The sequence below is a fragment of the Solanum pennellii genome, chromosome 3, assembly GCF_001406875.1.
Source record: "Solanum pennellii chromosome 3, SPENNV200".
NCBI lineage: Eukaryota > Viridiplantae > Streptophyta > Magnoliopsida > Solanales > Solanaceae > Solanum > Solanum pennellii.
In genome coordinates, this window is record NC_028639.1 from 7,720,692 (window position 1) to 7,733,297 (window position 12,606).

Consider the following 12,606-nt stretch of genomic DNA (forward strand, 5'->3'; position numbering starts at 1 on the left):
ACGATGATGAAAGTTAAATCACAACTTGTTGGGGAAAAAAAAGTATCGCAAGTATAATTAATTAAATATAATGTAGAAAATATCATCATCAAAGAAAAAAGATTACAATTCCAGAATATTGGAAATGTTCAATGAGTTCAAAGAATTGTTGCTGATGGCCCAGCAAACACTGATGAATGAACATGTTTAGGGCACAGGAGTCAACAATGGTTTGTGAAGAAAATGAGCTTCCAAGTTTGCAATAACAAGATCTGCCATGGCTGCAAACTCTAAAATCCTTGTTGTTGCATGCGCTTTGACTGAAGAAACTCGAAACATAGTCAATCGCATAGTGCTTGATGCATTAGGTCCAAAGGGCATCATAATCAACATAGGACGAGGTGCACATGTAGATGAATCTGAACTTGTAGCTGCACTGATTGAAGGTCGTATTGGTGGAGCTGGTCTTGATGTTTATCAGAGAGAACCAGAGGTTCCTGAACAATTGTTTGGACTTGAGAATGTTGTTCTATTGTCTCATGTTGCAAGTGATACANGTCGTATTGGTGGAGCTGGTCTTGATGTTTATCAGAGAGAACCAGAGGTTCCTGAACAATTGTTCGGACTTGAGAATGTTGTTCTATTGTCTCATGTTGCAAGTGATACAGTAGAAACTTGCACAGCCATGGCAGATCTTGTTATTGCAAACTTGGAAGCTCATTTTCTTCACAAACCATTGTTGACTCCTGTGCTCTAAACATGTTCATTCATCAGTGCTTGCTGGGCAATCAGCAACAATTCTTTGAACTCATTGAACATTTCCAATATTCTGGAATTGTAATCTTTTTTCTTTGATGATGATATCAAATTGTGCATTTGACTATTCAAAACCAAAACCTTGAAGAATGAGTTTTATTCTGCTATCTTCCAAGAACTTATTTAGTGTTGTAAATTAATAGTAAGTGGAATACTACAAACTAAGATATTATAGACGAGATATAGAAAGGGGAAATAATTTTTCGTCTTTCAAAGGTGAATAGCATTTCAATTATAGGATGAGAAAGCACTCTAAAGAGGTCACAAATACTACTCAAATTAATACATACATTGTAACCTATCAATGTGTATGGACTTTTGTAGAGGACAAGATACAAAAGCTAGACTGAGATGGTTAGGACATATAATAAGGAGATGTATGATTGTCCAGTGTTGAAAGGTTGGCTCTGAATGATTTCAGAGGTAAATCAAATAAGTCTCTGAATGATTTCAAGATAGGTAGAAGTAAATCGAATAAGTATTGGGAAGAGATAATTAGATAGAAGGTTAGTAGGTAGTAATTATAATGTTGCTCTTGTAATTACTTAAATGTCGAGTTTTGTGATTATTTGTCGTAGTCACTATCCTATTATTAGTGGTATTATTTTTGTTACTATCTACTTTTTTTTTTTACTTCTATTGCTTCTTGAAACTGCTTTGAACTATTTTTCCCTTGAAATAACTTCTCTATCTCTAAAATAGAAGTAAGTGTTCTACCCTTTTCAAATTTCACTCTGTTAAATAGTACTTATTGAATATGTTATTATAATATTAATATAATACAATAGGTAACAACCATAGAAACAAGCTGTAAAGTCCTAGACATAGTAACCACCTCTAGTATAGACATGGCCTACAAAGCTTATGATTGACTATGGAATATATGCAATGAGATTCTAAAATGGCAAATTCAACTTTGTGAACAAAGCTACTTCAACACTCCCTTTTCACCAAATCTGAGACTTAATTAAGGCAAACCTAGAAAGTGTCATTCTCATGATCAAAGGCATCATAATCCTCTTGATATGTAAAGTGAGTGAACATAATTATATTTAATCTACTCATGTATATATACATAACTAAAAGTTAAACATTTTCTTTTAAAAACATACAAATGACCAGATCTTGCTTTTAAAAACTTAATAGCCCGATGCACTAAAGCTCCTGCTATAATTCAAAAGGGCCTATAATATCTTGTCAAGGAGAAGAGGCTCCTTTGAAAATGAGAAAATTTAGAGTCTCTAAAGTGAAATAGATAAATGTTCCTTTAGTATGAGTAAAGAAACACCCAAAGTTTGATCCCACCACACATTGCCATCCACCTCCATACTTCTTGTCAAATTCCTAAAAAAAAATAAAAAAAATAGTTCAGTTAATTGACTATCTAAACTTTCATCTTCGTACCAAAAGTTCAAAAATTAACAAACTTTGGTATGAAAAAATGTAGAGAAAGGGTGAGACCTTCTTGATGTGAGCAGCAATAGATTTGCAGTCTAAAACATCATAAAGATCAAGAGCTTGAGAAGCATATGACATAGCTTGGATCTGCATCTTTACAGGCATGTCTGTGTCTTCAATCAGTGCTTTGCCTTCTAACATACTGTGAATTGAGAAGAAGATGAAGATGTTAGTGTGAAAGCAAATTAAAGAAGCTCTCTGCACTTTACTTTTTCTTTTTGGCTCTTTTCCAAAGAGTGACTATAGAGAAATTGCTCAATCTCTTTCTGAGTGCAAGTTTTTAAATGCATCCAAATGACAAGTAATACTCCCGTTTCAAAAATAATGATCTAATTTGACTTGAAATAAAATTTAAGAAAATAAATAAGATTTTTTAATCTTGTAATTTTAAATTAAAGTTATGTCAAATATATCAAAATAACCTTTAATTTTGTGGTCTTAAATATGTCACGTGAAGAATTAAAGTTAAAGTGTTGCCGAAAAAGGAAAAAAGTCATTCTTTTTTAAACAACTTAAAAAGTAAATAGAATCATTCTTTTTAAAACGAAAGAAGTATTTAAATATGTGTTTAAACTTGTTTAAAATTGAATAAATAGACGTAACACACTTCTGTGATATCATATAAGTATATGATAATTTAAGTCTTATGTGATGTTTTAGGTATATTATATCATGTATAAATTTAAATATATATTTATACTTATTCAAAATTGAAAGATATAAAAGACATATTTATATATTATTTTTTAAAAATCATGAGACTTTAAATTTAAATATGGAAGAAAATAAAAAGTTATACTTATTCAAAATTAAAAGATATATTTATGTATTATTTAATAAAAAAATTATGAGGCTTTAAATTTAAATACGAAAAAAACAACAAGTTTAAATATTGGATATAGGACTAATGAGATAAGATTGTACAAAAATAGTATAGATACCAAATGATAATACGATAGAGTTTGGCTGCAAATTTAAGTTTGTGTGTTAGATATGTACTAGTTTTATATATAGTAAATTATATGATAGTAGTCACTCCCTTTAATTATAATTGTGTATTATACTCAAAAGTTGGTTTAATAATATTTGTCTAATTTAGAAAATTAGTTGGTAATTTATTTTTTGTGTTTATATATTATTTTTGTTATTAAATATTATTTATTATCTAATATATTTTTCAAAATATTAAATTCAATAACGTCAAAGATTAATATATATTATTATTTCTATTATTTATTATTTCATAAAAAGTATGTCAAATTAATAATAGATAACTATTATTAAGCAGAGAGATTTGAACTGTAATGACTCGAAGAACTATTTCTATTCTAGTAGGCTTAACTCAATATTATCTCTATTCAAATACATTCAATAAGTCAAATAATTAATTAAAATTAATATTATTATAACCAATTTAAATAGTATCAATGCGCCATATTTCATATTATGTTTTATCTTCTCAATCAATAAAATTTTTAATACTTATGGTTGTGGAACATATATACTAAAAACACATTCTAAAATTAATCAACATATAAGGTCGGAAGAACATCACTATAAAAAATAAATAATTTATTTCCAAATATAAAGGAGACATTTGGAAACGAGACATGTGGTGGGTGGCACATGAGTCCAAGTTGAGTGTTCTGTTCCTCCTCACTTTAAGGACATCTTTTTTAACATTATTATTGTTATTATTTTCATCATACGTCATATCCAATTCGATAACGATATTTAGATAAACTTTTTGAGGCCTCAAATAATCCATTTATTGATTTTCTAGTTTTTTTTCTAAAAGAAAAAAAGAGCTTGTACTTTTACAATATTATTTCTTTGACTTGGTATTATTCATATATTGATAAGTAAATAATTCATACAAATTAATTATGATGTTTGTGCCAATAGACGTTTACAACTTCATTTTCAGAGTGTCTAACGTTGAAGTATAATTTTCTTGAATTTACTATTGATTACTCCATTAAAATATTTATCCTACAGGCATCATAATTATTAATCTTTTTACTATAATTATTGACATTTTCTAATGACAATTTTAAATTTATTACTGTTGTATGTGATATTTGTACTGACAGATGCTTACAACTTCATTCTCGGAACAAGGAGAAAGAAAACACATCGCTGGCTAATAGCTCGCTTATGAAATTGATCGTTCAGGCTACATTAGGAGAAATTGTTTCTTTTTTTTAGTGTAACAATGTTATAATTATTTCTTTTTTTAGCATAACAATGTTATAATCAATATATATATATAAATGAGAATCTTCATTCCGCCTATGTGGCATGCCTCAATGATCAGAAAAATTATTTCTATTTTTTAAAAAAAAATAGGGCTTTTTAAATTATTTCTTACACAATAATATTATGTGTATATATATTTCCTATTAATTAGTTATTTAATGATAATTACACCTTCTTTAAATCAAGAAATTCCAAAAGGCTATCATATTGCCTCAAACGTAAAAAATTATTTTTATAATATTTTTTTCCTAATGTCCGTTTTCTACATATTATTTTTAAGTTTTAAACAGCTGGGGGTCTCAATTTGTGACACAACACAAGGCCTCATGTTAAATATAGTAGCAACATAACATGTGGAGAGCTTGAGTGATAAAAGACTAAACTACCCTAAAACTAAATTAAATAGACAATAAGCACACATGTTGAAACTACTGATTTCTAATATAGTAGAAAAAATAATACATTAAAATTAAATAAATATCAATAGCTAAAAACAATAAAGTAAATAACAAATAACTAAATGTAATGAAGCAATTTATTCAATATGATTAAGCAATAAGTAATTTAAATTTAAATGAATAACAAATAACTAAAAGAATTAAAAATTTTGATTGGTAGTGCACCTTAGATAATTTAGCAAAGAACTCAAGAAAGTGTCCATTGGTTTTCTAAGTTGTTCATTAAAATCTATATATAGACCTCTCAATTTATGTTGAAGGAAATATCTAATTTTCTAAATAAGCATGAATCGAAGTAGGTTAGCTATTTTTATTAAAATATCGAATGATATAGTACATAAAATACTAGAGTGCATGCCGATCAAAGATGCTGCAAGAACTAGCATTTTATCGAAGCAGTGGAAACAATTATGGTCTTCACTGCCCCACCTCACGTTTGATCCTCTGTTTTTTTCAGTATGTATCTACAATTGATCATTCTGCTAAAGTGGTGATTCATAGAGTATTGCAACGTATTGGATATGTTCTGGGATTTCATCTTATATCTGAAACACAAAACTTACCTTTTTTATATCTGAATATGTACATCTATTTCTATATTATGATCGAGTTGAGAAGTTCACTCTAAATGATCAGAAATATTTGTTGGATAATACTTTATTTAAGTGTACAACATTAACAAATTTGAAGCTCTCAAGGTGTATCTTGGAATTTTCGGAGCATACAAAATTTCCTAATCTTATAAGCCTTCAACCAGAACATTCGGATATGGTATTTCCCGACATCACTATTTAGGATAAGTACCCCATCCCTATAATGGATGATCTCTTAGATGAGTTATGTGGTGCAGTAATTTTCTCCAAGGTTGATATCAGAGCAGGCTACCATCATATAAGAATGAATATTCAGTGTTAGAAGTATTCAAATCCATAAATTCACATGGTCTCACCAATGCTCCAGCTACCTTCCGAGCTCTTATGAATCAGGTTTTCCAACCTTTCTTGCGAAAATTTGTCTTAGTGTTTTTTGATGATATACTTGTGTATAGTCTAACAGTAAAATGATCATGTGCAACACTTGAAAGTTGTGTTTGAGATTTTCAGACGATATTCTCTCTATGCTAAGAGAACAAAGTGTTCATGTGGCCAACCACAAGTGGAGTACTTGGGGCATGTTATTAACAGGGAAGGTGTAGCTACTGATCCTCAAAATATCAGAGCCATGGTCGAGTGGCCTAGACCAAAAACACTCAAAGCACTTGGAGAATTCCTTGGTCTTACTGGATACTACATAAAGTATGTTTTTAATTATGATACTATCAGTCGACCCCTCACTGCTTTATTAAAGAAGGATACCTTCAAATGGAATCCAGCTATGAGCACTACACCTGAGATCGCATTTGAATCCCTTAAGACAGCTATGAGTACTACACTTGAGATCGCACTTCCTGACTATTTACAAAGAGTTTGTCATTGAGACTGATTCCAGCCATGGAGGCATTGGTGCAGTACTTATGCAAACGGGAGACCAAATGCTTATTTTAGTAATGTGTTGGGCACCCAAGCACCGAGGCAAGTCTATTTATGAGAAGGAGTATATGTCTTTATTAAGTGTTGTGGCTAAGTGGAGACACTATCTTCAGTTTAGCAGAAGGGATTGACCAAGTTGTTGGGACTTGATATGAGGTTCAATATAAGAGAGGTACTGAAAATAGAATTGTTGATGCCTTGTCTAGGAAACAAGAAGGGTTAGATTCCTTGGATTATCAGTCTACTGAGAATTTAATAGCTATAAGAAGTTGCACTTCAACTTGGGTACGAGAGATTATCGGCAGCTATGTAGAGGATGCGCATGTCCGGGACATTCTTACACTACTTGTACTAGATTCTCATGGACTCAATTTACGGCACTATTAAGCTGGTATACTAAGAAACAAGGGCAAGGTATATGTAGGATCTCATGGAGCTCTCAGATAACAACTCATTTCTTCTTTCCACGACCAAACTAGTAATAGCTACTATTTGGTTACAACGATGAATGACCAAATGTTTAGAAATTACAAAAATTGCTAAAGTAGATTCACCCATATTAAAAAAAATGTTCTACCACAAAAACTGACCAATGCCATTCAAGACTATGCTCAGAGTTGCTCTTATTATTTACAAAGCAACAAAAACTAGTCAAGGTCATTTACGACTATGTTTGATCTTAAGTTAGGGAATTAGCAACCCTTACAAAAGATACATCTACAAACAAAAACAAATAAACTAAATTAACTAACTCCAGTTTCAAACTGGAGGGAGTTCCATCTCGTCATCATCTGTGCCAACATTCATATAACTGCGGCAACGTTGGCGACGTTTCAGAGCTCGATATAAAATTTCATACACCAAAATGGCACACATCACAAATCTAATTAAAAAAAAAGCCAATGTAAGTCACGAACATCAAAGTACCCAAATCCATTAGCTCTGTCGAACAAGAAAAAAAAGAAACATAAGTTTTGTTAATATAAGATATATAGGTACTTTTTTTAAATAACCCAAATATTTCAAAGTCACTCAATACTAGTGCTAGTGGGATGTAATAATAACCAGATACACATAAGTTAATGTGTGAACTCAAAACCAAGTTAGTTTTTTGATTGGTGTATTGTGATTATACCAATATGTATCGAAGAAAAAACTAAAGTCCCCAACTCGTACAACATCACAAACAAGCATAAAATTTTGAAAGAGACTACATAAAGCAAAGGCAAGGGAGACAAGTCTAACTTTGAAAGAGACTACACATTAGTAACAATAAACAAAGAAAAAAAGACATAAGTTAATAAAAAGTGAAAAACGACAAGCATGTAAACAAAAAAATTTGAAGTATTCTAAATCCACATCACCACTAAACTATAATAAAGTGTATGTAAAACCCTAAACCTTTGTAAAACCCTAAACCCTAAACCTTAAGTATGAAAAGAGATGAGAAAGAGAAAAAAATCACAAACCCTAAGCTTGAGAGGGGCGGCAGAGGCAACGCCGACGGCGACGGCGATGGGCGACGGCAATGGCAGAGAAGCTAGCTCCTTTTTATGTTTTAGTTAAATTAAAAAAAGATACTTTACATTACCTTTATATGTTTTATTAGTTAAAAAAATGAATAAAATATTTATACTTAGATTCTTGTTTTTTTTTTCTAATTATAAATTATAATTAGAAGAAGATTTATTTCGTTAAATATTTTTTAATTTCTAGATCATGGCATTGCCGTTTCCCGTTCTCCAGTTCATGGAATCTTGAAAAAATATATTAAAAGATAAAAATTATGAAAACGTACAAGTAATATTTAGAAATTACATTCAAGTAAATACTTTTATGTATGAATAAATGTTAACAATTATATATATAATGGTTGGTTTGGTCTCGGGTTGATTTTTTTTAGTTAAAATCAAACCAACGCAGGTATAGTCAGAATTTTTTAGGTTTGACTCGGTTTGCGGTTTGATTCGATTTTTTATTCGATTTTGTACTCCTCTGACCGACGGGTTCAAAACTGAGACCCCGTGTATACATCCCGAAAAATCATGAGTCGAATCATATTTCACCCAATTCGAATCTTCTACTAATTAGAAAATTAAGTTAACTAGATATAAAATGTAATTATTAAAAATATAAGTAATCTTTTATAAATTAAAAATCTCAAAATTCAAAATTTTGAATATATAGACTGTTCATTCATCGATTGCATTTAGTCAATATAAAGTATAGTTTTAAAAAATTTCGTAATCTTTGAAAAAATAATCAAAATATTAAATATATTGACTGCTCGTTTATCCATTAGATACATTAAAAGAAACACCCAAAATTCAAAATATTAATTGCATCGACTATTCGTCAACCCATAGGATATCTTCTCTTCAAATTCATCTTCAGCTCACCTCCTTGCCGCCGTTCATCATTGCTGCCGCCGTTCAACACAAAACAAAAGTTTACAACACAAGACAAAATGTTTGCATGACAACATTTTCTTTTCTCTTGCATTAATGGAATCTAACTTAATGATGAACAAGAGCATGAATTTAGGTTTGAAAGTAAAAATGTTGATTTAGATTAGAGCTTTGTATTTTTGAAGTGAAAAAGAGTGATTTAGGTTAAAGTTATAATTTTTTATGCTACAAATTTAAAAATAATAGTTATTATCAGTTTGGGAGAAAATTGCAAGACATTGAAGAACCTTGAGTCAAAGCATTCAAAGTTTCTCAAAAGGCAAGAGGTATGGAATAAAAAGTGAGTATTCCCTTTGCATGTTATCATGTAATTAGGGATGAGTTGGTTTGTCCAGTTGCAATTGTTGGACTTGAAAAAAAGAAAAGTAAAATGTGTACGTATTCAGATATGACAACGGTAAGTTTTCTGTTTCACATATAAGATGAAATCCCAGAATATATCCAGTACGTTGCAATACTCTATGAATCACCACGTTAGCAGAATGCTCAGTTGTAGATACATACTAAAAAAAGGATCAAACTTGAGATGTGGGCCTCAAATAACGCCTAGTTTAGTGTAGCACCTGGGTTCCGCCTTTTTTTTGTCGAGTTTTTCTTCTGATCTCTCTCTGAGTCTCTAGTTCATTACCATCTACTACCAATCTTCTACCTCTGCTGCTATTGGAGCTACTGGATATCGACCTTTACCAATTCTTCTTTTATTCATCAAAGTTCATCCTAATCTCCGTCGAGGTTACTGCCTTAGCTCTGTCCTATCTGTATAATAGAGTTCATAATTTATTGACGGGTTTGTTGGGATTTATCTTTCTTAGAATTGGAAGGAAAAAATTAAAATTCAAAGGAACAATTATTGAAAACGCACTTGATACAAGTCGTGCTTTCTCATTCTCCAAAACTTGAGAGAATGAGGAGATGGGCAGTGAATGTGATATGGGCTATGGGTTTAAAATTAATATTGGATGCCCATGTGAATGATGCTTTTGTTTTCTAGAAAATACTTATTGTTCCATAATATACATCCAGATTCATCAACTTGAATACCAATATCCCCAACATAACCAGAAAGAATTTTGCGTCTACTTTAGATTTAGATCAACAAGTAGAAGTTGCGGTGATTGCTGAATAACACGAATTCTGACTTCGCACCACCTGCAATAACATGGTATCTAAGGAAAAGTGGGATAGAGAACATGCTCATGCTTCCCCCAAGTTTCAAACCTATGAGCCTGCTTATGTTGGACAAAAAAAAATAAAACAATAATGTCTTAGTTCCAAACAAGTTTGGACCGGTTGTATGAACCTTCACTGATCATGTTTACTCAAAGTCTAAAAGTCAACAACAACAATACAATATCATAATAGAAGAGAGTAAACTAAGCTTATTAGATCACGTATCACATTCTATATGAGGGTCTTTCCTTCGCCTATCATATGTATTGTCTTGGCTTCATCCCAAAATAATGAGGCATTATGGCGGACACATGCGTGTAGGATGGTAGACGACTACGTAAGATAAAAGACTACGACTACAAGACAGGACGGAAGCGACTCGCTCCCATTCTCGTTGGGATTGGATATAGATGGGAAATCTATAGATCGTAGTAGTTTGTCAACCTATCTAACTAACATACAATACAATTTCACTTCATGACCCGACCAAAAAGAAAGAAAAGCTTTGCTTGGTTGGCCTTCCTACGTTGACGAATATCTCTTTTCTCTTCTTTGAAGTCATCCCGTCCCACAAGTGCATCTTGAATATGTTTTTCAATCGCACTTGCGTATCAACAACAGAGTCTATCATTTTTATCAATATAATCTTTCCCCCATAAAATGGTTCTTAACCTACTCACGAGCTTCGCTCAACGGGTGTCGTCACCGAAAAGCGAAGGGAGGTGCTCTGGGATCAGGGGTGGTTGATTATCCTGACCTAGGGTTGGAGACGACGAGGAAGGTGAATTCCATAGATCCATTTGGAAATTGAAATGAGTAGAGATCACTTGCGGCACTTCCTCCCCAAGGTCCGGTGCATATGTCGAAAGAAAATGTAGAATCTGCTAAATGAGTGTCCAAAGTATATTGTCCTTGGGCATATGTTGAAAAGTTGACAACGCAAACAAGTAGATCAACATTACGTGACATTTGATGGATATGTTATTGATGTTTTCCTCTGCTTCTCAATACAACAACACTTCACACAAATTTCAGTAACCACACAAAAGAACACTAGCAAAAAGGAAAATAGATGCTAGAAATCCCAGAAGGAAAAATAAGCTACTAACCAATGCACTTTACAACACTAAAAGTGAAATGGATCTTTAATTAACTCTCTACGTGTGCCTCCAAGTCCAAGATCACTACTTTTAACACAACTGCAAGGAATAGGAAGAACGGAATAGTTAAAAAGGTCGCAGGGTGTTAAAAGCTCAACTCGAGTTGTCCGTTTAGTAGAGAAAGCAAGATAACAATTCTATCAAACACATGCAGACTTTATCCTCAGTATTCTTGTACATTTCCAAGATTTAATAAGCACCAACAGTCTTTATTCTACACATAAAAGGAAAACAACAATATAACAATTCTATCCTATTTCATTCATCTAAGGTAAGAAAAAAACAACTCCTTAATCCTAAACTAGTTAAAACTGTCTTTGCTATCCATTCCATTAGGACCAGTTTCCTTCCTACATTATCCAAGAATATACCGATCTCTTAAGAAACTAACAATTCTCGTACTTTATGTAAGTACACATGCAAACTCTATCCTCAGTATTCTTGTACACTGCTGAGATTTTAATAAGCACCAACAATGTTCATAAAACAATAAAATAACAATTCTATCCTATTTCATTCATTCACTGTAAGAAACAACAACTCCTCAATATTTCCAACCAAGGATTAACACAAGGTGTTAGAAACTCAACTTGAGTTGTCCGTTTAACAAAGGTTTCAAAGCTCATCTGTCACAATTAGCTATTGTGACTGTTTTTAATTAAGTTTTAAATAAGTTAAATCAGTCCTTTTATTTTAGTGTTAAGTATTTACTTATTAGTCCTTAAGCTTAGTTAATTGAATTTATAGTACTAATCTCCAATTCTGTTTAGAGGAATGGACAACTAACTTTTTTTTGTCCAACATAAGTTGAGTCATAGGTTTGAAACTTGGGGGAAGTATGAGCCTGTTCTCTATACCGCTTTTCCTTAAATACAATGTTAGTGCAGGTGGTGCAAAGTGAGAACTCGTGTTGTTTATTCAGTCCCCACATCTGGCACTGTGTTTTTAACACTGAACTAGAACCCAATAGCCTGGATGTTTTCCCAGCTCTCACATTTAATATGCTTGGTAGCACTAAGGTTATCACTACATAACACAAATTACTCCCCCTTTCCCGCCCAAATTCAAATTAAGATGCAGTTTAAACCTAATGAAACACAAACTCGTCTCTGGCAAAGATGTTCACACTATTCAATGGTAGTTTTAAATAGTGACACATTATCTATGAGTTACAATCACATGGGAAGGCAACTTAACTATTAAAATTTGTCAAATCATATTAGATCAAAATCAAATACCGAAAGTAAGTCTACTAAATGAAAATACAGTAAATAGGCATTAATGATCCATAAGATGGAACTAACACATA

The 12,606-nt window shown here is 31.8% G+C and overlaps 2 protein-coding genes across 2 annotated transcripts; one reads left to right on the forward strand and one right to left on the reverse strand.

Annotated features, from left to right (window-relative positions):
* The first annotated feature begins 256 nt into the window (after nt 1-256).
* On the forward strand, nt 257-736 carry LOC107013154 (hydroxyphenylpyruvate reductase-like). The gene has a single exon (XM_015213139.1). The coding sequence runs from the start codon at nt 257-259 to the stop codon at nt 734-736; it is 480 nt and encodes a 159-aa protein (XP_015068625.1).
* Nucleotides 737-1,762: 1,026 nt separating this feature from the next.
* LOC107012858 (dynein light chain LC6, flagellar outer arm-like) lies at nt 1,763-2,517 on the reverse strand. The gene is made up of 2 exons (XM_015212810.2): nt 2,257-2,517; nt 1,763-2,139 (listed from the first exon to the last, which is right to left on the reverse strand). The coding sequence occupies exons 1-2, from the start codon at nt 2,392-2,394 to the stop codon at nt 1,993-1,995; spliced, it is 285 nt and encodes a 94-aa protein (XP_015068296.1). The 5' UTR covers nt 2,395-2,517; the 3' UTR covers nt 1,763-1,992.
* Nucleotides 2,518-12,606: the final 10,089 nt, after the last annotated feature.

Excerpts from the sequence above, each read along its gene's own strand:
- LOC107012858 (XM_015212810.2), bottom strand. The coding sequence starts at position 2,394 with ATGTTAGAAGGCAAAGCACTGATTGAAGACACAGACATGCCTGTAAAG. Across the intron at positions 2,140-2,256 it reads TTGCTGCTCACATCAAGAAG|GAATTTGACAAGAAGTATGG; the intron begins GTCTCACCCTTT and ends ATTTTTTTTTAG.